Source organism: Scyliorhinus torazame, chromosome 5 (assembly GCF_047496885.1).
Source record: "Scyliorhinus torazame isolate Kashiwa2021f chromosome 5, sScyTor2.1, whole genome shotgun sequence".
NCBI lineage: Eukaryota > Metazoa > Chordata > Chondrichthyes > Carcharhiniformes > Scyliorhinidae > Scyliorhinus > Scyliorhinus torazame.
The window spans coordinates 296,463,040-296,490,946 of NC_092711.1; the positions used below are offsets into that span (position 1 = coordinate 296,463,040).

Here is a 27,907-nt window from a genome sequence, read left to right on the forward strand (position 1 = left end):
GTCATTCATTTAATATAAATAGCATTTACCTCCCCACATTATTTGAGCGGCAGTGAAAGGTGGAAAATATTTTTTCTTCTGTCCACACCCGCTCCCTTACGAACAAAGATATTAGTTTAGACCATCTTGGGTGTAGCTTTTAATGACTATAAACACTGGTCGGAATTTTCCCAGTCCCATGGGTGGGGAAGGAAGTGTGTGAAAATTTAGAACACAGCTCCTTGATATGTCTCTGCAAATTTCCCAAAGGTGGACTGTGAGTAGAATCATGGGGAAGCAGTTAAAGCAGTTAGGGCCTCAATGGACCGCCATTTTCTGGGTGTCGTATGGGCCTTCTACTCTTTTTGGAACCCCACAATTCATTGAAGGCAGCTTCACAGTCGGTGATCACAACAGTTGAAACTATTTAGTTATTTTCCGGCAGTAATTCTCAAGGGTCATGTATCCTCCAAGCAGAAGACATGCCACCGCAGCTAGTTCATAGGGACTGATGTCTCCACTACTTCTGCACCTTATGCAATGGCAGCTGCTCCCCCCCCCCCCCCCCCTACTCTAGACACCTCAGTTGTGCTGCTTCTGCTAATGCTGGTGGTCTCTCAACTGGGTTCACATGGGCCACACTGAATGTACTTTCTAACTCTGGAACCTGCCCACGATCCCTGGCATCAGCCTTTTAATTGGCCAACTTCGATTGCAGTGGCGGTGGGGGTGGAGCTTCGCCTTGGGGAAGGGGAACTGAGCCACCAGCAGCATTAGGACCTGGAAATGGCCCAACCACATTTATTTATTGATTTATTTTTAAATTCAGAGCACCCAATTATTTTTTCTCCAATTAAGCGTGGCCAATCCACCTAACCTACACATCTTTGGGTTGCGGGGGTGAAACCCACGCAGACTTGGCGAGAATGTGCAAACTCCACATGGATAGTGACCCAAGGCCCCCGGAAGTCCCAGTGCTCACCACTGCGCCACAGGCGCCCCACATTTATAAATCAGGACAATTCTGGCAACTGTTACTCCAATTGGCATGCACATGACCTGCCTGTGAGAAAAAAAAACATTGGGAATTTGCAACTGTTTTACTATAAAATTCTCACTGGTTAGAATGTAATGGTTGAGGACCTGTATTTAATACTTATTTCACATCTGCCCATTTGGAATTCTTGAGGGCTGCTACTAACCATGGGACTAATCCTTGACTTTGGAAGAAAACAGGTAAAAGATGTGTCAAAACAAATTCTTTGAAAATAAAATGGGTATGCCTGGGATTCCTCCGGGCGCTCCGGTTTCCTCCCATAAGTCCCGAAAGACGTGCTTGTTAGGTGAATTGGACATTCTGAATTCTCCCTCTGTGTACCCTAGCAGCCGCCGTAGTGTGGCGACTGGGGGATTTTCACAGTAACTTCATTGCGGTGTTAATGTAAGCCCACTTATGACACTAATAAAGAATATTATTACTAAAAATTAAATGTGACATGTATTTCTGCAATTGCCTGAGCATATATTGGAGTGCATTACCATGGTTACCTGGGGTCTGCTGTTATTAAAGCAATGTGGTCACAGAGCAGTGAGTGTTCCTCTCACAGCGCAGATGTAAACTCGGGGGGGGGGGGTTCCTGCTCATGAGTGTACCCACTTGACTTTTATTCCATTGACTATCACCCATGCAATGAAGATGACGATGTGCCCCAGTGAGTGCCACCATCATGGGCGAGACCTGTCTTTAGCTCCATCAGCGCAATTCTGAAACAAAACAAAATACTGTAATTACCTGAAACCTGACATAAAAGCAGACATTGCTGGAAAACGCTTTGCAGGTAAGGCAGCACATGTGGAAAGAGGAATGTACCAGTCGATGACTCTCCTTCAGCACTGAAAGAAATGAGAGATTCTATAAGAGTCTGAGGGTAAATATAATGCAACGTGCGTGATGTGATCTCAGTAACGGACGAAGAGACGGCAACTTTGGCAGTAAATTTGTCAAACTGACTCATTGGAAGTGGGGTCACCTTGACCCCCTGTTAATGCAAATGCCCAAAACACAAATTCCATGACATGTTAATGGCTTCCTGGCTAATATAAAGACACTCCTTATTAGAACATTGTCTTTCTCTGAGTCCCACAGGGAATGACGTGGAAGGGGAACTGTAAATATAACATTTCCATTTTATTTGAGGCGCATTGCCTCCAGCACCAAACATTACACATATGCTCAAAAGTACTAGTTCACAGAGACACAAAAGATGCTTTTTCTTTCATAGTGCAGCCAAGGTTCTGGAAGGGTGAGCGAGTGCGCTCCTCTCCCACATTTCCTGTTGCAATGCACAGCCAACCTTCCTGCAAACCAGCTGCAGTACTGAGCCCACCATTGGGGCCACCTGCTGAATGGTAGCAACATTTTGGCCAATATCTTCATCTGGCGCAGTGATGGCACGTCAAGATGTGATCAGCACAACTCCTGGGAACTAGGTGCATACTGGCACCAGGGACACCAAATGGCAGTCGGAAAGACCCAGTTAAATAATAAAACAAGTCTTCCTGGGTGTTGCTCTTGAAAGAATCTGATAGGTTTATTTGGAAGCGGCAGCTGGTTGTACAGAGGAGCAGGTGAATGAACACCAATATTAAAACTGCTAATTTTGATGAAAGGTTTGGATATAATTTTTCTGTTATAATTTGGATAACATTTTCAGTGCAGTCTTTTCCAGCAAAGAATAACCAGCCACAGCACCGACCTCTCCCCTACTGCCTTAAAATTAAAAAAATCTTCATCCTGTCGTAAACTACCTCTGTGGCCACGCCTCATTCTCCTTCTGCAACCTCCTCCAGCCGTACATGCCTCCAAGAGCTCCATATCCCTCCTGCACATCCACCACCCTCTCTGCCCCGCCCTTGACTGCATTACCGTAGCCGTCCAAGTCCCATCCTCTTGAATTTTCTCTCTGAACTTTTCTACCTCTCTCTGTTTTTATAATGAGCCTCTTTAAAATGTATTGTTTTGGCCAGATTTCCAATCACCTCTTCTAATATTTCTTCCTTCAACTTTGTGCCAATTTTCACCTGATTACACTTCTGTGAAGTGCCTTTAGGTGTTTTCCAACATTAAATGCACTATGGTAGCATGGGCAGCAAGATAGCACAGTGGTTAGCACTGTGGCTTCACAGCGCTCGGGTCCCAGGTTTGATTCCTCACTGGATCACTGCCTGTGTGGAGTCTGCACGTTCTCTCCGTGTCTGCGTGGGTTTCCTCCGGGTGCTCTGGTTTCCTCCCACAGTCCAAAGACATGTATGTTAGGTGGATTGGACATACTAAATTGCCCTCCGTGTCCAAAAAGGTTAGGAGGGGTTATTGGGTTACGGGGATTGGGTGGAAGTGAGGGCTTAAGTGGGTCGGTGCAGACCGATGGGCCGAATGGCCTTCTTCTGCACTGTTATGGGTCCGGGTTTACAGAACCCCAAAGTGTTTCATGGAGTTCAACCGACCCACAACTTTTAATAGATTGTTGTGTGGGAAGCACACAGCAAACTCTCCAGGTGTGATACAGCAGAAATGGACAAGTGGTTTTTAAAACAAAACAATGTTTATTCTATGAACTCAAGTTAACCCTTTTTAAAACAAACATTGAATATCTTAACACCCATTACTTCAAAGATAACCCCAAAAGACTACAACACTAAATAATCCTTCAAACTGTTCCTTTAAACATCCAAAAGTCTTCAAACCTTCAAAAATAGGAGCACATTAGGTGACATTCAATATATTTATAGTCTTTGGATTGCAGAAATCAACAGACCAGCTCTGTGTTTCTTCCTGCAGCTCAGAGCAAAACACACAGACACTCCCAGCTGCGTTCTCAAACTGAAACTCAAAAAAGCAGAAGTGAGCTCAGCTCCCCCTACCCTCTGACATCACTTCAGTAATATTATCAGCTCCATTTCTTAAAGGTACATTGCTTAAACATCCATTTCTTAAAGGTACTCTCACATGACAGTACTATGTTCTACGTTCAATATAAATGCAAATGGCTGTTGCTTATGGCACTCAATCTAGCTGGGATACTGTTCCATTCTCTAGCCTTCATTTGTAAGTTTAGACAATGCGAGCTCGTAGAGCATTGTATCACAGCAAATTCTATCTTTGATTAATGTCCCCACAGATGGGTATTTTTTTACAGCCTGGCCATTGGATGAAAATGAAATGAAATGAAAATCGCTTATTGTCACATGTAGGCTTCAAATGAAGTAACTGTGAAAAGCCCCTAGTCGCCACATACCGGCGCCTGTTCGGGGAGGCTGGTACGGGATGATGATCAGGGGCGAGTACTCTGGATAATTGTGTCCCTGCAGTCTGAGCCACTATGGCAAAAATTTAAGGTCCAGCAGATATCCGGCAGTTAAAATGGGGACTTTCGAGGTGTGGCATGGTGGTGCAGTGGTTAGCACTTCAGCCTTATGGCGCGAGGACCTAGGTTCGATCTTGCCCCAGGTCATTGTCCGTGTGGGTCTTTGCCCATTCTCCCTGAGCAGGATTCTCTCAGTCCGGGGCCGGACCGGAGAATCCCCGTGACCGGCACGAATCGCGCCACGCAGCCCCGATGCCGGGACGCGATTCTCCACAGAGCTGAGATTCAGCGCCATTGGTGCCGGCGTGGTTGGCGCAGCGCCGGTCGGGGGCCGCGTGATTCTCGGCCCGGGATGGGCGAGCAGCCGTCGTAAAAAACCCAAGTCCCGCCAGTGCCGTTCATACCTGCTCTCAGCCGGAGGGAACTCGGCGTGGAAGGGTCAGGGGGGGCGGCCTGTGGGGAGGGAAGGGGGGTCCGACACCGGGGGGCCTCCGATGTGGTCTGGCCTGCGATCGGGGCCCACCGATCAGCGGGCTGGCCTCTCTGGCTGGGGGCCTCCTTTCGTCCGCGCCGGCCCATGTAGCTCTGCGCCATGTTGCGTCGGGGCCGGCGCATTGAAGAGAGCCACTGCGCATGCGCGTGTTGGCGCCGGTGCTACTGCGCGTGCGGTACCCCGCGGCGCTCAGTTAACGGCAGGAGCTGGAGCGGCATGGAACCCTCCAGTGCCGTGCTGGCCCCTTGTAGGGGCCAGAATTGCTGATCGTGAGGCCGTGTTGACGCCGTCGGGAAACGCGACGGCGTCAACACTTAGCCTCAGGATCACAGAATCCCGGCCCCTGTGTCTGCGTGGGTCTCACCACCAGAACCCAAAAGATGTACAGGGTAGGTGGATTAGCCAGGTTAAATTGCCCCTTAATTGGGGAAAAAAATAATTGGGCACTCTGAATTTTTTAAAAATGGGGACTTTCTACTTTCCGTAACTAGGTTCTACCCTAGGTATCTAAGCCACTAGGCATTTTCTTTTAAAAATTTTAGAGTACCCAATTCATTTTTTCCAATTAAGGGGGCAATTTAGCGTATTCAATCCACCTACCTTGCACATCTTTGGGTTGTGGGGGCGAAACCCACGCAAACACAGGGAGAATGTGCAAACTCCACACGGACAGTGACCCAGAGCCGGGATCGAACCTGAGACTGCAGTGCTACCACTGCGCCACCGTGCTGCCCTGCCACGAGGCATTTTAAGGAGTCTTGTGCTGGGTTGGTTACAATTAGTGTGTAGATGCTCTTCCAGCCTTGGTACTGAGTCCCACAGACAGCAACATCATGGCTTTGATCCCCTGATGAATTTCAACCAAGCAACACGTCAGCCAATTCTAATTGCTACCCTGCCGAACAAAGTTTCTGCGAGTGGTCACTGGGTGAGGACAGGATAAGGTTTGACCTTGTTTCCTCATCTGCCAACACTCATCATCTGCACTTGTACATGAAGGACAAGGGCCAGCATCAGTAGAAAATTCCACAGCATGAATCTTCAGGGTGGAAAATATTCAGAAACCATTATAATGAGTGAGAAAGGAGTTGATAAGTTTGTCAAACAATGCTTTCCCAGAAGATGTAGGACCTGCCATAACCACATGACTGACCATTCCAGATTTGTCTGCGAAGTGACCAGTCATGTTTGGGTACCTGTGTGGACAGTGAGCTCAAGTACAACCCTTTAAGTGGGTTCAAGCTATCACCATCAGCCTGAAATGATGCCTCACAAAAAGAAGCACAAATGGTGTAAATGTTTTGGCCCAGCAATCCACAGAAACCTCTGGGTCCCCTATCACAACATCAGATTCAAAGGGTTCTTCCTTCTATTAGCCACCAGGTCAGGAAGCAACTTCAGCATGCTCCTTGGACCATGGAAGTCAAGTTAGGGCTGGACTTTGCTGTAGACTGCAATCCCTTGTGCCTCACCTCTGCTATTCTTACACCTTTTCCACCTTTTTTTCTCTCATCTCATTTATCAGTGTCCCTTCTGGCCACCCTCCGTCTTCCCCATCAGTTCCTTGATATGTTCCCACAGAACTAATTTTAGTTAGTCCCTCACCCCTTCCTCAGTTTCTTCTGCCGAGTTGCACTCTTGGAGCAGAAATTTATCACCTACAAGATTATTGCAGTCACCAAGCTCCTAAACACCTTAACCTTTCTCCCCATTTCCTCATGTTCTTCGACTCTTTAATTCGCAAGCTGTTACTGCAGATTAAATTGCTCACTTTTGACATCGTAATTACTTCACAACACACAGGCACTGTTGTCCTTTTCCATTTCCTGTGCCACGTAACACTGAATCGCAGGGTTTAGCTCAAGGTATCCAGGCAAACGGAAGGTTCCCATATTGACACGGCTATACCTGAGCATGACAAAGCCATTAGCCTGACCTTGATAATCAGAAAACTAATTAATTCAATTTTCAGAGGCAAAATGGAAGAATATCGGAACAAAAATGACTAATAATTGAACGGAAAACACAGCATTACAAAAAATAGGCTTTGCTTGAAAGGTCTTGTTTGAAGGAAATAACATCTCTAATGGATGAGAGGAAGCCATGTGTATAACTTGGCTTTCAAACAACCTTTGTTGAAGCACAACATGACAGAACAGGAATTTGACACAGTCGAACACATCAAGAAGTTTGTACACCTTTAATATCTATCTGTAACTAGTTAATTTAATTTGGGACACTGCTGGGCTGCTTCCAGACTGCAGAGAGTGAGTACACAGTGTGGCCAGCAGGATCCTTGTACAGATAAGGTTAAATTGCAAAAGAATTAGAAACAAATGCTGACTCTGTACAGCAATATGTCCAACTAAGGTAAAGTGCTTTGTAACATATGTAAACGGATGCTTATCTCACATCTGTCGGGTCTGGAAAATTCTCATATTGATGAATTTGTTCCCATTGTGGGAAGCATCCTAGCTTTCCTGTATCCTGTGTTTTACTTTGACAACAACAAGGCCACATAGCCCAGCGAGCATGTGTCCTTTATGTTGGAAAGTCCTGTGGGTGTTTGAGCGCCTGATGAAGCTGTGGAGCTACATATTAAACTTCCTTTGTTCCTGGTTGAACCTCAAAGGGAAAGAGCAGTTTGACACAGACAGTCCTGCTCCAGTTTGCCAATTTACTGAGAGTGCGGAGTTAAGAGTGGAGATTCTGTGACCCCCGACAAAGCTCAAAATATAAGTTTTGGAAGCTGAAACTGAATTAGCAAAGGATTATGTCGTTAACTTTGCGTAGAGGAAATGGAGGCGGAGTTGTTGTATTTGTTTCCACTTTAGCTTTCCTTTGAATAAAAGGGTTGTGTAGTTTGTGGTCTAAAGCACAGTCTAATGGGGTGTCTTCCAGCACTTTCTAAAATCTAGCAGATTATATGCGGGCTTGTATCATATCCAGTGAGCCAAATGCAGGAATAACAAATTCTACTTGATCGCTGGGCAATGCTCTTGACTGTGTGTGTAAATCACACTGATTTGTGAATGTGGAACAGTCTTTCTCACATCAATGATTCTCAAATTGGGTTCACAGACCTCTGGGGGCCTGTAGAGATTTTCTAAGGGGACCACAAAATAATGTTACAGTGCGAGCAGGAAGGTTGGAGTGGAGTGCTGTCACCACATGGGCTAACTATTTCACCGAGGAGGAGAGAAATAAGGGATACCTCCTTTGGGGTGCCCTGTGAGCATCAGGGGTACTGATGATCCCCTCCTTTTGTGCCTAACCCCTCCCCCCACCGCCCCACTCTCCCACTCCGACCTAGGATGCCCAATCCCTCCCCACCCAAAAGCCCCAGATTACCTGAGTCCAGACCAGTGCTGTCTTCTTCGTGGAACTGTTCCCAGACTCAGCTGTTGCCACTACTGTGTTTTGGCACTGCCAGCCTGGCAGTGCCAAGGTGCCGGATGTCAGGTTACCCGTGTCAGGGATCAGGTCCAGGGTTGCCTTGCCCTTACGAGGTGGGGTGAGGGATAGGCTCCAGGACCCATCTAAGAGGTAAGTTGGCGCATTGGGGGGGCTGGGAGGCCATGGAGGGCAGTCTGAGGGGAGTCCAGAGATTGGGGCAGCAATAAAACATGGCCCCCGATCTCTTCCTGTACCGACAAGATGAGCTCGACATTAGGTAACCCCACCTAACCTGCGCATCCCTGGACACTAAGTGGCAATCTTATCATGGCCAACCCACCTAACCTGCACATCTTTGGACTGTGGGAGGGAACCGGCACCCGGAGGAAACCCACGCCGACATGGGAAGAAAGTGCAAACTCCACACAGTCACCTTAGCCCGAAATTGAACCAGGGTCCCTCGTGCTGTGAGGCAGCACTGTACCACCATGTCGCCCCATGGGAACATAAGTGTGCGATTTGACTTGTAATGTCTAGATAATGTGAAGTGGCAATAAACAAGCCAAATAGGATGCTGGGTCATTTACGTAGAATATACAGCACACAAATAGAACATAGAACTTACAGTGCAGAAGGAGGCCATTCGGCCCATCGAGTCCGCATCGAACCAGTTAAGCCCTCACTTCCACCCGATCCCCGTAACCCAATAACACCACCTAACCTTTTATGGTCACTAAGGGCAATTTATCATGGCCAATCCACCTAACCTGCACATCTTTGGACTGTGGGAGGAAACTGGAGCACCCGGAGGAAACCCACGCAGACACGGGGAGAATGTGCAGACTCCACACAGACAGTGACCCAAGCTAGAATCGAACCTGGGACCCTGGCGCTGTGAAGCCACAGTGCTAATAATCACTTGTGCTACCGTGCTACCCTAATTGGTCTATGTCAGTGACGTTTGAATCCTTAGGCATGATCAAATCTGAAGTGTTACATTCATCTTCTTTCCCATACTCCACTGTAAATCTCTGCTGGGTTTGTAGTAATCTAGCACGGCAGTTTCTGTACCAACGTTTGAGAGATTGAACATTAGCTGAGACAGGGACAGGATCCTGCATGCTTGAGAACTGTGATAAGAATCCCATTGTATTGATTGTAGAAAGCATTGTCACAGCATTCCTTTTACTTTAAAAAAAATAAATTTAGAGCACCCAATTACTTATTTCCAAATAAGGGCCAATTAAGCATGGCCAGTCCACCTAACCTGCACATCTTTAGGTTGTGGAGGTGAGACCCACGCAGACATGGGGAGAATGTGCAAACTCCACACGGACAGTGACCCGGAGCCGGGATTGAACTCGGATCCTCGGCGCCATGAGGCAGCGGTGCTAACCACTGTGCCACCGTGCCACCCCGGCATTCCTTTTCCATAGAGACTGCAGTGTGGAACAGCTGCAAGAGTACAAATTCAACAGAGCACATAAGGTTAAGACAAATGCTGTCAAAGGGATGATAAACACGTCCAACTAGTATGAGGAAAGTTGCCTATTTTTGCTGTCTTACTGTTTTGCATCAATCTGATCATCACTTTAGTTTAAAGGAAACATTTTCTGTCGGCTAGCTAAACACTTTGCAGCTGTAATGATTCCTCTGGCTCTTCCACAATTTTCACAAGTGCTAAAGAGGATGGTTTCCTGACCTTCAAAAGAAGATGAATGATTTATCGTCTGGGCACAAACAGGCTAACTTCACACCATGTTTGGTAAGTCCTGCTCGATGGACTGTTGACTGGTTCGATCGAGTCTGAATCATTCAACATCTTTTTAAAACATTTTCCAATTTAGAGGCTGGTTTAGCACAGTGGGCTAAATAGCTGGCTTGTAATGCAGAACAAGGCAGCAGCACGGGTTCAATTCCCGTACCGGCCTCCCCGAACAGGCGCCGGAATGTGGCGACTAGGGGCTTTTCACAGTAACTTCATTGCAGCCTACTCATGACAATAAGTGATTATTATTACTATTTAGCATGGCCAATCCACCTACACAGCACATGTTTGGGTGGTGGGGGTGAGACCTAAGCATACACGGGGAGAATGTGCAAACTCCACATGGAGAGTGACCTGGGCCCGGGATCGAACCCGGGTCCTCGGCGCCGTGAGGCAGCAGTGCTAACCACTACACCACCATGCCGCTCCCACATACAACATCTTTAACCTGCTTAGCTGACCAAGGTACCCCAGAATGGCATTATATTCACTAATTCACTGAGTTGATGGGCTTACGTCAGTCTCTCATCTCCTGCCATAACTGGTAGCGTGGGATCTTTGAAAGAAAATCAAGAAAAATGGAAAAATGAAGTAACTTGCATCAATATCCTTAAATGGGGAAAGGCTTGAGGGACGAATTGGGACGGCGAGTGGGTGGAGCTCTCATAGGCAGGAGACATGTGGGATCTAGCTGCAGCATGAGGGTGCTATTTTCTTATTCATAAATCATAGATCTGTGAAAGCACATCATTACACCCTTGGAGTAGACAGCAGCCTCATTGTGCTCAAATCAAGATTCATTGCACCTCAGGTTGGCATCTTTTACCCAATCGATTACCAGTCAGGCGTGGTCAATGGGCATAGGGGAGAGCTCTGAAACTCTTGTCGAAGTTTGCAATGTTAGAAACTGGGATAGGTTTCCTTTACAGCTGATGCCAATTCCATGGCTGCCTGGCTCAGTGCCACACCACAGAGGAGGAGCCACTTGGTAAGGGGGCTCCAGATACAAATTAGAAATTACTTGAATTAGGCCAAGTTCAAAGCTACGGAACATGATAACACATATAGTCAGTGTGAGGAATCAGAGATCTGTCATTTTCTCCCCCCCCCCCGGGGTCTGTTTCCAATTTGAGCCGCGTATGCCTGAAGGAAATGGAGGGCGGCACAGTGGCTCTGGAGACATGAGTTCAAATTCCAGCATGGCGGGGGAGGGGCAGTGTGGAATTTAAATTCACTAAGTAATAAATCTCAAATAATAAACTACTCTCAATGACGATGATCACAAAACTGCCAGATTGTCATAAAAACCTGTCTGGTTCACTTCAAGGGAGGAAATCTGCCATCCTTACCTGGTCTGGCTGACAGGTGACTCCAAGCCCACAGCAATGTGGTTGACTCTGAACTGTCCTCTAAAATGAACCAGCAAACCATGTAGTTGAGGGCAATTAGGGATGGACAACTGTACCTGGCCTTAATGGTGATGCTCATATCCCAAGAATGAATATAGATTCTGGGAACTTAGTCACCTTCTTTTCAAAGAGCCATAGCTCCATAGAATCCCTACAATGCATGAAGAGGGTCATTTGGTCCATCAAGGCTGCACCAACCCTCTGAAAGAGCACCCTACCTAGGCCTACTCCCCTGCCCCATCCCCATAACCCCACCTAACCTGCACCCCTTTGGACACGAAGGGGCAATTTTAGCAAGGCCAATCCACTCAAGCTGCACAACTTTGGGAGGAAACTGTAGCACCCGGAGGAACCCACGCCGACACAGGTTGAACATGCAAACTCCACACAGTCACCCAAGGTCGGAATTAAACCCGAGTTCCTGGCACTGTGAGGAAGCAGTGCTAACTACTGTGTCACCGTTCCACCCTATAAAGCCAATGGCTTCAATTACCTTCAACTGGCCACCAACCAATACCAGCTCGTCTACACCTGCTGGATGTCTACAAAGTGGATCTCCAAACTTGCCTTTCATAATGGAGTGGTCATTGTAAAGTGCCCTGGGATTAACAGTCACCACATCACAGCCAGACTCAGAGGTAAATACCATGTGCCCAAACATGTGGAATTAATGGAAGTAACATTAACTGTGAGAAAATAATCAGTTAAAAAAGGAGTTGCAATATAGCATTAACCGCAACTTGCATTTTGTACAGAACAGCCAAGGAAAAAAATAGTCCCAAAATGTCAGAAGTGTGAAAAAAGTATTACCTCTTTAACAAACTATTTTATTAAGCTCGACATGTTGGCTTTGAATAGCTGTTGGGCTTGGCTGCAGATGATTGTTGAAACAGCTCCTTCAGGCAGAGCTAAGGTTATTTATTTTTGTGGTTTGAGCGCAATCAAGACACTCATTTTCTCAAAGTTGAATTTGCGCCTTCAGGTTATAAAGTTTGTGCTGACTACACACCAAAAGGCTTATCGAATCTAAGTAATCAAGCAGTTGGAAGGCTACTGGTCTACAACACAGTGGAGGCTGCTGCTAAAGGCATAAAAACATTGCCTTGTGATAATTAACTCCCTGGGTGCAGCCCCAATACACTAATATAGTTGGTGTAGTTGAAATGAATGACAGCAAAGGAATGTGTTCAAGTCCTGGAGCTTTCTCTTTTCTGTTTCACCCCTGTTCCCGCCTCCCAAAATAATCCTGCATCAGATCATTGACCTTTACACAGTTAGCCGGTCACCTAGTGCAGCAGTAGATCATTCTAATTGGCCATGGTTGAAACCCCTCTATAGAAAATAAGTATTGCATTCATATAGTGTCTTTCCCAACCTCAAGATCTCCCAAAGGACTTGACAATCAACAAAGCTGTCAGGGACTCTGTAAGTGTAGTCGCTGTTGTAATGTAGGGGGAAAAAGCAGCCAATTTGCACATAGCAAACTCCTACAAACAATGTTGTAATAAATGACCAATCATCTGCTATCGTGGTGTTAGTCAAGTATAAATATTGATTAGTTCCTTTAAATAGAGCTGTGGTTTCTCTTACAATCATTTATGTGAGAGGGGTAGACATTGGGCAGGATTTCCTGCAACCCCCTTCCCCGCAGCGTGTTGGTGAAGGTGATCCGCTACTGGCTGGCAGTCGTACCATCTGCCACCAGGGAACCTGTGGCTGGTGGTGGGAGGGGGGGTAGTTGCCATTGATAAGACCGGAAGATCCCGCTAGCACGAACAGTCGGGAAACCCCGCCCGTGGACGTGGTTGAACTCCTAATCTGAAAATCGATACTCAGGAAAATGTGGTACTCCCTTTGGTAGAGCACTGATAAATTAAGCGCTCCGGTCTCCAGGCTGGGACTTGGAACTTACCAAGAAAGGGAATTCAGAAGAAACTCCTCACACAAAGATTGGTGCAGATGCGGAACTCGCAATCACAGATGGTGGTTGAAGTAAAAGTGTAGTGCGTTTAAGATGAAGCTAGGTCGGCACACGAGGGAAAGCGAGAGAGTTACAATGACAGATTGAGATGAGGATAGATGGGAAAAGGCTCAAGTGGAGCGTAAGCGTCTTCGTGGATTGGATGGGCCGAATGGCCTGATTCTGTGCCATATATCCGGTGTAATGCATAATTTTCTGACTCAGAGCGAGTGTTCCCAACTTAGCCATGGCTGATGTAAACTATATTGGCCACCAATCTGGATTTGTAAATGAAAAATGGTGACTTCATGAGGAAGGCTGCTGGTCAGTGCAGATGAAATGTGAATCTATTTCTTTCAGACCAACCGGCTATGCATTTCCACTATGTTCTCGCCTTAATTAAGACGTTTAGCATTCTTTTCTCCGCACTGTTCCTGCAGCTCCTTTATTTTCTTTTGTTCTGTTGGCTTGCATAAAGAAATTAGCTTTTAGCTGTCGAACCCTTTTAACTCAAGCCCAAGCTGCACTGCTTCTGTTTACGGCAGGTGGGGGATGGGACGGGATGGTGTGGGAGGAGCTGCTATATTTGGCCTTCAAGAATTTGAACCTGAGAGATGAGGAGGCTCACAGTCAAACCAGCGAGCTGATCCTGGAGTCATTTCTGGGCATCTGTACGCCAGCTATTTTGGTCTTAAAGATGTTAACAGTGAATTGCTAAGTGTATTACAAATAAGAAAAAGGAAGTGGTGACCACCACAGCACTGAGGATCTGTTTCAGCCCTCAGCAATGTCGATGAAATCATTTCACTTAAAACCGTGTGAGAATTCCTTGCACACAATCGTTGTGGCTACAGAATAATGTGTTCGTGAGGAGCGAAGGGAAAAAAAAACATGCTCAAATTCAAGAACGATCCCTTTGGAAGCGTTGGCCTTTTTTAATGCTGGGTTTAAGCTGGTGCCTGAACTTTTTTTTTGTCAGGTCTTGGGTATCTGTTGCAGTGAAAGTGCCTGCGCTCAGCATTTAGAGTAGAAGGTCAGCAGTGGGGTCAAAGGGCATGGATGTAAAGGTTGCTTTGTTCTGTTTTTGGGAAGCAGGTGTCTTGGTTGGTTGCAGAGAAAATTACTTTACTTTCATCCACTCATTGCCACCACCATGAAAACCTAATTTCAGATTGCCCCACAAGGGTAGAGCAAATGTTTCAAAGGAGAGTTGACTCTATTAAAAATATTAAACAGGATCAGCCTTTTTGTTAATGACAATCTCCTGTGGCCATATGAAAAGTGACTATTCTGCTTTAGGCTGTGCACAATAAAGTCATCTCTTTAATAAAATATATCTCAGAATTCCAATTGTTTTCTCCTTGACTACCGTCACTCCGAAGGAAGGAAGTGATAAAGAAAACTGAAAAGAAATTCTCAAGTGCTATAGGATAAACAAACCTCCTGCTCGATTGGAATAGTACAAGAGATAAGGCAAAATGGGGGTCGGGGAAGCCACTGCCGCCTTATCCGGGGTCTCCCCGATTTCTCCGGCCACGCTGCGCTGCAGCGAGCTGCTTTTCCGGCGCAGCGTGGCCGGAAGATCGCGCCCATTACATTTAGTTCCCTCATCTACATCAGTAATATTTGCTGTGAATTGCTGGGCTCCAAGCACTGATCCCTGCAGTACCCCACTAGTCACCACCTGTCATTCTATTTCTACTCTTTGTTTCTTGTCTGCCAACCAGTTTTCTATCCATCTCACTGCACTGCTTTATCTAGTCCTGTTAGAATTTAATAGGTTTCTTTGAGAGTCCCCCCTCCACCCCCACACCCCTCATTCTTCTGAACTATAGTGAATACAATCCGAACTGACTCAATCTCTCCTCATATGTCAGACCTGCCATCCCAGGAATCAGTCTGGTAACTTTCTCTGCACTTCCTCTATAGCAAGAACATCCTTCCTCAGATAAGGAGACCAAAACTACACACAAATAGCAGGTGTGGCCTCACCAAGACCCTTTGTAATTGCAGCAATAGATCCCCGCTCCTCTACTCGAAGAGGGATGCTGTAGTATCCAATTGATTTATCTGTACAGGTGGGAAGGTCTTTGATGATGATTAAACGCACACCTGGGAGTGAGCTAACCTCCCTCTTTTGCTGAAGGTGTGGATTGACGGTGAAATCTGTTCTTCCAATACTTGTATTAACAAGATCCAAACACTGATCCCGAACAGGGTGGCTGCATAGGTGTCAGTACTCCTGAGGTGAATTGGCTCTGATCAATGTCCAGTGAGCCGTGCTACAAAGAGTACGTAGCTGAATGCATTGGATGAGGGGCAAGTGGGTCACTGCTGGATGAGTCAAATGCCCTTGAGGTATTTTGCTCTGGAATAATTACTAAAATTTTGATGAAGCGTTGGGGGCCAGGATTTCTGCTTGCGTAAGTGCAGTTGGAGAAATTTCCAGGGTTAGCCGCATTTACATTTTACGAGGCAGGTGCCAAATAGTGTACAATGTGGGGACCTGTGACATTTGTTTTTTTTAAAATTCCAATTAAGGGGCAATTTAGTGTGGCCAATCCATCGACACTGCACATCTTTGGGTTGTGGGGGTGAGATCCAGGCAGACACAGGGAGAAAGTGGAAACTCGATACGGGCAGTGACCCGGGGCCAGGATCAAACCCGGGTCCTCGTCACCGTGAGGCAGCAGTGCTACCCATCCTGTGACATTTATAAGGGCAGGCGACGCTGAAAGATTTAAAAAGTATTGGTTGTTTTTTTTGGCTCTGATGGCCTGTAATTTTCAACCCCTTTATAACTGCCAATCAATTGTTGATTCATTTCATTGATGAATCTGCCTGAGGATGTTTAACCTTTCCTGGCAGCACTGGATGCCAATCGTGTACTAATGCTCCCAATGCCCAGTGTTACCAAGACAATAATGACAGAAAATAAGTGGGGGGGGGAGAGAGCTGATTGGTGGTGATTTAAACTGAGCGTCACCATACCTCTGGCAAGGGCAAGGTTGAGAAGGTGTGGCCTTCATGAATAACCTCAGCTAGTACAGGAATTGATGCCACGCTGTTAATCTCACTCTGCATCACAAACCAGCTGGCCAGCCAACTGAGCTAAACCGTCTGTGTTTATACACACAAAGAATGACAGCTGAAAGGGTTCCAGGAGGACAGCCAGCACCTGTTCACCCGTAAATCAACACCTACAGGTGATGGCGGAAGAAGTGGAGGGGAAAGAAGCTCTCATTTAATACATTAACAGCACACTGTGGAATTCAGGGCCTCGGAGGGTTAAAGTGGTCATGCTTGTCTAGCCCACACCCACACACATCTACCATCCCTCTTGCAGCTTAAGGAAGAGCGCTGTAACCGAGCTTGATTTGTTGAATGCAGTCCCACTGACAAATGGGCTGTATCCACTTCCTCCGGATCACATTTCCTCTCCGCTGCCAGGCTTGACGCAGGGTCATATGTCATCAGCAACTCTGTGTGTCAGAGCTGATTAAACTGCCTGAAGTGGACCTGAGGTCAGAGCACATTGTTACCTCTGAAAACTGTTATCGGTTGGCCCCCGCACCCTCAGACCCCAGGAGTGCGAAATGATTAAAGGAGTCCACTGGAATCATCTTCGATTGCCAAGCCATGTACATTTAAAAAGTTTTTCTTCCTAGTTTTCTCCCCTTTTTTCCTGAATGTGGGATGGCATTATTCTGTGGATTAATATTTTGGGCGTCAAATATACATTAAAATATTGAGTTCTGATTACATATAATAATAATATTTACTCTCACAAGTAGGCTTACATTAACACTGCAATGAAATTACTGTCAAAATCCCCTAGTTGCCATATTCCGGCACCTGTTCGGGTACACCGAGGGAGAATTTCAGAATGCCCAAATTACCTAACGGCACGTCTTTCGAGACTTGTGGAAGGAAACCGGAGCACCCGGAGGAAACCCACACAGACACAGGTAGAACATGCAGATTCCGCACAGACAGTGACCCAAGCCGGGAATCGAACCTGGGACCCTGGCGCTGTGAAGCAACAGTGCTAACCACTGCTATCCTGTCGCCCATTAACCTGCCTCTTCTGACAGATGCCAATGGGACTGCTATGTATTGTTCTGGTTTGCTTTCAAAACTCCAATCCGGGCCTCCAGTATCTCACCCAAGTGACCTCGCCTCCTGCGATGGTTTGGACAATGAGTGGAGTTCTATGTTTTTCCCTGCTTGTATACAATCAGTGAATTCAGAAAGATCCCTGTTAGATCTGGTGGGGACTTTTTAGTTTACAGAAACTCCATGCTGAGCAGAGCCCAGGCAGTCCGCAGAGAGGGAAATCGGCCAGGGGTGGATCGTTAACACCTGCTGCAGAACGGCAAAGTTACTCAAAACCGTACTGGGGGCAATTCTAACCAGATTTAATCAGGAAATTGGCAGAATTGGGCTCAATGCTAGTTTTGCATTCAGCGTGATTTTATTCTCTGTTGATGTCACTGCTGAATACTATTGGGCAGAGTGTAAAAGCAGTGCTCCACCTAACCCGATTGGTTTCCAGCCTAGCATGTTTGGTTGAAATTACCACCAATATATCACCTGACTGACCCTAGGTAAAAGATTTGCACACCTGAAAGTTACAGGGAGTCAGCATAATACTGTCAATATGTATTTTTAAAATTATTTTAAACAAACCATGATAGACAGGCTATAAATTGAATGTGATGCAGTAAAGCATTTAATAATCGCGCATCAGATATATAAACATGCTTTTAGTTCACTGTGTCCATATCAATTAATGATGCCATTAGGGGCTGGTTTAGCACAGGGCTAAACCGCTGGCTTTGAAAGCAGACTAAGGCAGGCCAGCAGCACGGTTCAATTCCCGTACCAGCCTCCCCGAACAGGTGCTGAAATGTGGCGACTAGGGGCTTTTCACAGTAACTTCATTTGAAGCCTTCATTTGTGACAATAAGCGATTTTCATTTCATTTTCATTTCATTTCGTTATGAATGCGATTTAGCGGCCTCGTCACGACCAACGTGGTGTCGGGACGAGGCCGTTGAATCTTGAGAGTACAGTGGGACTGTACTCGTTGCAATTTAGAAGGATGCGGGGGAGGGATCATATAGAAACACATAAAATTATGAAGGGAATAGATAGGATAGATGCGGGCAGGTTGTTTCCACTGGCGGGTGAAAGCCAGAACGAGGGGCATAGCCTCAAAATAAGGGGAAGTAGATTTAGGACTGAGCTTAGGAGGAACTTCTTCACCCAAAGGGTAGTGAATCTATGGAATTCCCTGCCCAGTGATGCAGTTGAGGCTCCTTCATTAAATATTTTAAAGATAAAGATAGTTTTTTGAAGAATAAAGGGATTAAGGTTTATGGTGTTCGGGTGGGAAGGTGGAGCTGAGTCCACAAAAGATCAGCCATGATCTCATTAAATGCGGAGCAGGCTTGAAGGGCCAGATGGCCTACTCAAGCTCCTAGTTCCACTGGGCCCCAGTCCTCCTGGTGACGCTGCTCGAGCTGACGACCACTGCCACCTCCTCCCAGTTTACCCTCTGGGATCCTCGGGGCAACAGGACATTCATCCCGGCCTCGACCGCCTCACGGAGCCTCCCCAGGTTGCATCCCAGAATCGTAGGGTCAGTCGTCTTGGCCCCATGGCTGCAAGCTGAGTTGGCTGTGCAGGAGCAGTTTACGTGATGCTCTACCTTGTTAGCTAGGCTCTGGCGAGCGCGGTCCCGGAGAATTGACTTCATTTGTGGCGTGAAGCCACTGGGGCCTCCTTAAGTGGACCAATTTTTCAAAGATTTTAAGTATCCTATTCATTTTTCTTCTAATTAAGAGGCAATTTAGCCTGACCAATCCACCTACCCTGTACATCTTTGGGTTGTGGGGGTGAGACCCACGCAGACACGGGGAGAATGTGCAAACTCCACACGGATAGTGACCCGGGCTGGGATCGAACCCGGGTCCTCAGCGCCGTGAGGCACCAGTGCTAACCACTGCACCACCATGCTGCGCTTAAGTGGATCAATTCACGCAAGATTGCCGTGACAGCCTTGCCGGGCCGAGCGGCAGGAAGCCCTCGTCCGTTCCCGCTCGCTACCACATTTGGAAACTATTTCATTGAATCATGCCCAGAGAGTGGGTGCTGGTTGGCAGAATTGCAGATCAAACAATCCACAGTGAACTGAGCCAATATTCTCAGGAAACTCATGTTAACTAACACCTTCTTCTCATCGGGTGTCACTGAATCTACAGCTGGTACACGAGAGCCCTCTTGCTGTCACCCCAGCTTGCCAGCTCTATTTACAATACTGCTGGCACCCAGCCCTAAAAGAAGGAGAGTACTTTTGTTTTTAAGTGCCTTTGCAAGTTGTATCACCAGATGAGGACAGTACAACGCATGCAGTTGCACGGGACCCTGAGCCTGTCAGAGGCCTGATTTGACGATGCAATTAACAATCTGAACTGTACTGATGAAGGATCCCGACCCAATACTTAGAGCAGGATCCCCATAAGACAAATGTCATTTAGGACACCTTCGTGAGGTTTTATTTTGGAGCAGTCTTTCCCCAGAATTGTTTCTGGCTCAACTCTGCCTCATAAACTTCCCATTTATTCCTTCCTTCTAAAAATGTTTTCATTCTTCCTCCTCCAAGGACCGCCAAAGTATTCTGAACTAAAGGCTCCCAGGTGCCAACTATCTTCCCAATACCATGACTGAATTGTTGTTTTCCATGTACAAACACGGGCACGAGACTGGCCAGCTATTCAATCAAGGTGTTGTTGCTGACTCTGATCCTGCCACGGCCTGTGTCCGTGTACATGTGTTTTCCAGCAGGGGTCATGAGGCAGCAATTAGTGGTAAATCCTTTTCTTTTGTTTTTTTCACCTTCTTTTGCTTGATGTAAGTTGTTGGGACCAACGATCTGAGTCGAATTACAACTTTGGTTGAGAACTTAGCATAAAAAGTGGGTCGCACTGGTACCATTCTGGCTTGTATGTCACAGTTACACGAAGCCGAATATATTTACTTACCATGCCATTGGAGAAGGAACCAAATCTTTTTGTTTATGTGTCAATGGAACACCGTGAAAGTCTGTAGACAAATCTACTGAAACTACGCTACGTTAGACGCATTGCGTTTCTGTATGGTGTCCTATAACCCATCCTCGGTTAGCTGGGTTGGCTGGACAGCTGGTTTGTGACATGGAGCAATGGCAACAATTCTAGTTGTTGTACCGGCCTCCCCGAACAGGTGCCGGAATGTGGCGACTAGGGGCTTTTCACAGTCGCTTCATTGAAGCCTACTTGTGACACTAAGCGATTATTATTAGTAGTAGTAGTACAGGTGGAGGTTATCTATGAAGGCCCCACCTTCTCAACCTTACCCCTCACCTGAGGTGTGGTGACCCTCAGGTTAAAAGAGCATCAGTCAGCTCTCTTTCAAAAGGCGAGAGCAGCCTCTGGTCCCCGGGGACTATGGCGGCATTCATTCATTTCATTTCTTCCTCAGTAGTTGTCAGTAAAACAGATAATTATCTTATTTCTGTGCGTGAGAGTTTACAATGCAAATTTGCTGCTGTGTTTCCCATGTCACAACAGCGAAGACACGTTTTTAAATCGCCTATTAAGCAATTGGGATGTCCTGAGCCAGTAAAAGGGGTTATATAAATTCAAGCTTTTTTCTTTGAGGAGTGGCAGACTGAGGTCACCAACTTGCATTTGGTATTAATAATATGTTCGCCATTGCTTTGGAGACATAATTTTCTGGCTCTGACAAGAATATTGTGATAAGATATCTTTGGTCTAAGATGGCAGATAGGCACTTTTTGAGTCTCTGTTTGCTGTGCTTCTGAAGACACCTACCAATACTTGGGTATAGATTCCTGGATGCATATATCTGTTTGATGTCTCTCCTATTTTGAGGGCAAACGTGACAGCTATTGGTTTTTATGCATTTATGGCAGGAGCATCGCAGAGAACATTAAAACAGTAACATAGAGATCTTTACAGGATGGGTATATATATATATATGTACAAAACAAAAAGAGGAAAAGTACCCAAGCGAGAAGAACAAACAAAAGAGTGTAGCAATGACACGGCTATAGGAACCTTTCCCGGAATGTACATGAGGGCAGTATGTGTACAGATATCGATGCGGGGGTCCTGATTTTGGGCTTCCCACCCTCGCTACCCATCCGTGTCGTTCCTATTCTATGCTCATCTACTGGTATTAAAACATATCAGGTGTATTTTTGCTGTTTGGGCGTACCTTTGGTGAGTTTGGCCCCCCCCCCCCCCGCGCTCTCCGTTTATTGGTTGCTAGTTACAAACAGGCCTTGGAATAAGCTGGTGAATTGTTTCCATATGTGGTGAAAGCCTTCCTCTGATCCCCAAATGGACAATTTTATCCTTTTCAATTTAAGGAGTTCCTCCAAGTTGGACAGCCAGTCTGCCACCTTGGGTAGCACCTCTAATCTCCAGCCACGCAGGGGTCTCCGTCGGGCGATCAGGGAGTCAGCCCAGTTGTGAATCTTGACTGCCAATGAAGCTCAATCAACTAACTCAGCACAAACCAGTATCAAACTTGAGGTATATCTGGCTCGTTCGCATCATAGGCAGTGCATTTACCAACTGAACTCTCAGCAGACCCATGTTAGAAATTGCACCATGAGTTGAAAAAATGTTTAGTCCCCAACACCAAATGTTGACAGATGTCTTGTTTTGCTTTTGCAGGGGGCACCGAATGCCTACAACGGGCCATGTGATGGTCGAGACTGCAGCGGAGGTTGCAAATGTTTGCCAGAGAAGGGGGCGAGGGTGAGTGAGAAACAATGAGTTTTTATTTTAAATCGGTTTCTGTTCTAATGAATATTCAAGTGGTCCACAATGTCTATTTGATTACGACATAGTCCTGTTTTCGGTCTTACTGGAGCAAGGCCGGACTTCAATCAGACCACAACAAAAGCTGTTTCGGAATGAGATTTGAGGCCAGGTAAGATCCTTGACTTCACCCTGATGGGCCCTCAAAGTCAGATGGTAAGCTGTTGACTCGTGTTATGATCAAGCATCTTTGTTCTTGTGTTCCAAACCAAGCATCGGTGCCAACCTCCATGAAAAGTTGATGGTCAAGTGGCGTAGCCTGTGGAAAAACTTACCACTCCAAAAGCAACACACAACTAAAAAAAAGCCTGAATAACTACTTATAAGTGACTGAAAAAGTTACATTCTTCTTTATTGGATTTAAAGAATTGTGCTGATGTTTGTTTCTCTGGGAATGTTGAAATTCAATGGCCTCAAAGATGTCCTGTCCAGAACAACACAAAGCCTGATGGTGAAACTTTGATGCGTCACTGCTGTGCAAATCAGACGCAGACGGACCCGTGACATGCCATTGGCCGTTTCCACGCTGGGCCACAGCCACGCTTCTGACCACAAGCCATTTTGGGAGAATCTGGTTCAGAATCGGACCACGACCCATTTCCACGCTGTATTGGATTCCCACTCAGTGTTGTGGTCTGGACCAAAGGGCGGCATGGTGACGCAGTGGTTAGTGCTAGTGCCTCACGGCGCCGAGGACCTGGGTTCGATCCTGGCCCCGGGCCACTGTCCGGGTGGAGTTTGCACATTCTCCCCGTGTCTGCGTGGGCCTCACCCCCACAACCCAAAGATGTGCGGGGTAGGTGGATTGGACACGCCAAATTGCCCTTAATTTGAAACAAAATGAAAATGGTCTGGACCATACCAGTGGGCAGAGGAGTTGTGGTTGAGCACAATGGAACAAGTGAGGGAATAATGGCGCCGATCCACACTGCAGCCACTGGCCACCCTCTGGAGGGGTTTCCCGCCAGGATCATGGCCATGCAGCTGGGGCATTTTAAAAAGTAAAATAAACTTACTGTACTTCGTCTTTCACGATCTGCATCCTCACAAAGGCAGCTCACGCCTCAGTCATTGTGGCTATTGATTTCTGAGTCCTGGAGATCCTCCCATTGTCCTCCCAGTATCAAGGGTCCAACCATTGCCCCTGACCGGACAGTGAGCCTGCCCCCTGAACTTTGATTGACAGAAACTTCGAAAATCACATGTCGTATAGGGTCGGGACTTAGAACGAGCCCTCTGGTCCAGTTACTGACACATGGTTAAAACTTGAGGACATTATGTTGGTAATTGTAAGTACAAGTGTTGTTTAAAAATGTACCTCTCCTTTGATAAATGCCACCATGATGCCAAAATTGGCCTGGGCACATCTCAGGGAGCATAATATTGGAATGTGCTGACAACACAAAGATTTTGGCAAAGAAGGAGGAACCAAGGGGTTTGCAACAGATTTCAGAAGATTAGATACGAGTCAGGTGGAATTTAATGTGGATATGTGTGAGACACTGGGCAGGATTCTCTGTTCCAGATTCTAAGTGCTCCTGCCAGCACCTGGAGAATGGGAACATTTCCACGCTGCTGCTAGGGGCGCTGGGGAGGTGCGATTCCATCGATACAAATGGGTCAGCACGCGGTCCAAGTGCATGCAGCCCGAGTCCACATTCCCCAGGCATGTGCTTCACTGGGGTCAGGTGTCCCTTTGAGAGGCTGACAAGCTGGAGCAGCTTTTAGCCAACCTAGACTCTTGTTGCAGCTATCTTCTGCAAAAGACCTGCACCACACTTCCTCCGTGTGGGCATCCAAAGACTGTTGGACACCGTTGAGAGGAGGCACACCCTCTTTCCCAGGGTGGGGCGGAGACACCAGCCAGCTGGTGGCGCACGGTCTCCTTGGTGAGGAGGATCCTGCAGCTCTTTGAAGGACGAGCGCCAATGATAGAAACGTGGCCTGATGTCGCACCGCCTTCGTACCTCCACCTTGGCCTGGTGAATGGCTGGCGCTTGACCCATTATAATGAGCATGGCAGGCTGAGTTCTAATTGCACTTCTGTGGGGGGGGGGGGGGGGGGGGGCAGACTGTCAGCAAGGTGATGCTTCCCTTGACCATCCAAACCCCTCAAATGACATGGTCACCCATGTCACTTCTTAGATACTTTCATCATCCCCCCCCCCCCCCCCCCCCCCCCCCCCGCCCCACCCTGTCACCACAATCCTGGCCCCTTCTAGGTTGTGTACTTGACACGACAGTGCAGTCCCTGTCAGTGACTCGCCCCCAGCCCTTGACGTGCAAAAGCCTCTATCCTCACCAACAGGTCTTGCCAAATGGGGTGCAGGTATTGGCGATGGATTCTGTGGCCTTTGACATGGTTCTCCCAGTGGGGTCTACTGTAGGTTTTCCAATTGAGTGAGCCTTGTGTATTCCCATCAGAATGATGGCACTGGTTGTGTGGTGCAGACATTCATACTGTGCAGGTGTGCGTCTCTATGCTATGAAACTGGTGTGCGGGCACGTCTTACAGATGGGGGTCACTGCAGAACGTGTGCCTTTGCTGGGAGCTTGGCTGCAGTCTGATGTGGAGTGGGTTTAACACAGAGGTTGTGAGAGGGAGCTGATCAGGTTTCCTGGCCAGGTCCCGTATCCACAATCTCATACTGGGTCCCGTATCCACACACTCACACCGGGTCCCGTCTCCACACACTCATACTGGGTCCCGTACCCACACACTCGTACTAGGCCCCGAACCCACACACTCATACCGGGTCCCATATCCACACACTCACACCGGGTCCCGTACCCACACACTCATACTGGGTCCCGTACCCACACACTCATACTGGGTCCCGTATCCACACACTCACACCGGGTCCCGTACCCACACACTCATACTCGGCCCCGAACCCACACACTCATACCGGGTCCCGTATCCACACACTCACACCGGGTGCCGTACCCACACACTCATACTGGGTCCCGTATCCACACACTCACACCGGGTCCCGTACCCACACACTCATACCGGGTCCCGTACCCACACACTCACACCGGGTCCCGTACCCACACACTCATACTGGGTCCCGTATCCACACACTCACACCGGGTCCCGTACCCACACACTCACACCGGGTCCCGTACCCACACACTCATACTGGGTCCCGTATCCACACACTCACACCGGGTCCCGTACCCACACACTCATACTAGGCCCCGAACCCACACACTCATACCGGGTCCCGTATCCACACACTCACACCGGGTCCCGTACCCACACACTCATACCGGGTCCCGTACCCACACACTCATACCGGGTCCCGTACCCACGCACTCATACCGGGTCCCGTATCCACACACTCACACCGGGTCCCGTACCCACACACTCATACCGGGTCCAGTATCCACACACTCATACCGGGTCCCGTACCCACGCACTCATACTGGGTCCCGAACCCACACACTCATACTGGGTCCCGTATCCACACACTCATACCGGGTCCCGTACCCACACACTCATACCGGGTCCCGTACCCACACACTCATACCGGGTCCAGTATCCACACACTCATACCGGGTCCCGTACCCACACACTCATACTGGGTCCCGTACCCACACACTCATACCGGGTCCCGTACCCACACACTCATACCGGGTCCCGTACCCACACACTCATACTGGGTCCCGTACCCACACACTCATACAGGGTCCCGTACCCACACACTCATACCAGGTCCCGTACCCACACACTCATACTGGGTCCCGTACCCACACACTCATACTGGGTCCCGTACCCACACACTCATACCGGGTCCCGCATCCACACACTCATACCGGGTCCCGTACCCACACACTCATACTGGGTCCCGTACCCACACACTCATACTGGGTCCCGTACCCACACACTCATACCGGGTCCCGTACCCACACACTCATACTGGGTCCCGTACCCACACACTCATACCGGGTCCCGTACCCACACACTCATACTGGGTCCCGTACCCACACACTCATACTAGGCCCCGAACCCACACACTCATACTGGGTCCCGTACCCACACACTCATACTGGGTCCCGTACCCACACACTCATACCGGGTCCCGTACCCACACACTCATTCTGGGTCCCGTACCCACACACTCATACCGGGTCCGTACCCACACACTCATACAGGGTCCCGTACCCACACACTCATACTAGGCCCCGAACCCACGCACTCATACTGGGTCCCGCATCCACACACTCATACCGGGTCCCGTACCCACACACTCATACTGGGTCCCGTACCCACACACTCATACTGGGTCCCCTACCCACACACTCATACTGGGTCCCGTACCCACACACTCATACCGGGTCCCGTACCCACACACTCATACCGGGTCCCGTACCCACACACTCATACTGGGTCCGGTACCCACACACTCATACTGGGTCCCGAACCCACACACTCATACCGGGTCCCGTATCCACACACTCATACTGGGTCCCGTACCCACACACTCATACCGGGTCCCGTACCCAAACACTCATACTGGGTCCCGAACCCACACAGTCATATTGGGTCCCGAACCCACACACTCATACCGGGTCCAATATCCACAGACTCATGCTGGGTCCAGTACCCACACTCTCATACCGGGTCCCGTACCCACACACTCATACCGGGTCCCGTACCCACACACTCATACTGGGTCCCGTACCCACACACTCATACTGGGTCCCGTACCCACACACTCATACCGGGTCCCGTACCCACACACTCATACTGGGTCCCGTACCCACACACTCATACTGGGTCCCGTAAGCACACAGTCATACTGGGTCCCGTACCCACACACTCATACCGGGTCCCGTACCCACACAGTCATACTGAGTCCCGTACCCACACAGTCATACTGCGTCCCGTATCCACACACTCATACTGGGTCCCGTACCCACACACTCATACTGGGTCCCGTATCCACACACTCATACCGGGTCCCGTATCCACACACTCATACTGGGTCCCGTATCCACACACTCATACCGGGTCCCGTATCCACACACTCATACCGTGTCCCGTACCCACACACTCATACTGGGTCCCGTACCCACACACTCATACTGGGTCCCGTATGCACACACTCATACTGGGTCCCGTATCCACACACTCATACCGGGTCCCATATCCACACACTCATACCGGGTCCCGTACCCACACACTCATACTGGGTCCGGTACCCACACACTCATACTGGGTCCCGTATCCACACACTCATACCGGGTCCCGTACCCACACAGTCATACCGGGTCCCGTACCCACACACTCATACCGGGTCCCGTACCCACACAGTCATACCGGGTCCCGTACCCACACACTCATACCGGGTCCCATACCCACACACTCATACTGGGTCCCGTACCCACACACTCATACCGGGTCCAGTATCCACACACTCATACCGGGTCCCGTACCCACACACTCATACTGGGTCCCGAACCCACACACTCATACTGGGTCCCCTACCCACACACTCATACTGGGTCCCGTACCCACACACTCATACCGGGTCCCGTACCCACACATTCATACTGGGTGCCATATCCACACACTCATACAGGGTCCCGTACCCACACACTCACACCGGGTCCCGTACCCACACACTCATACCGGGTC

The 27,907-nt window shown here is 48.2% G+C and overlaps 1 protein-coding gene across 1 annotated transcript in view; it reads left to right on the forward strand.

Annotated features, from left to right (window-relative positions):
• The window catches only part of col4a6 (collagen, type IV, alpha 6), a 497,938-nt gene that overhangs the window by 128,881 nt on the left and 341,150 nt on the right, over nt 1-27,907 (forward strand). Inside the window, exon 4 of the mRNA XM_072501535.1 lies at nt 22,117-22,200. Within this exon, the coding sequence (XP_072357636.1) occupies nt 22,117-22,200 (84 nt within the window). The remainder of the gene's footprint in view (nt 1-22,116; nt 22,201-27,907) is intronic.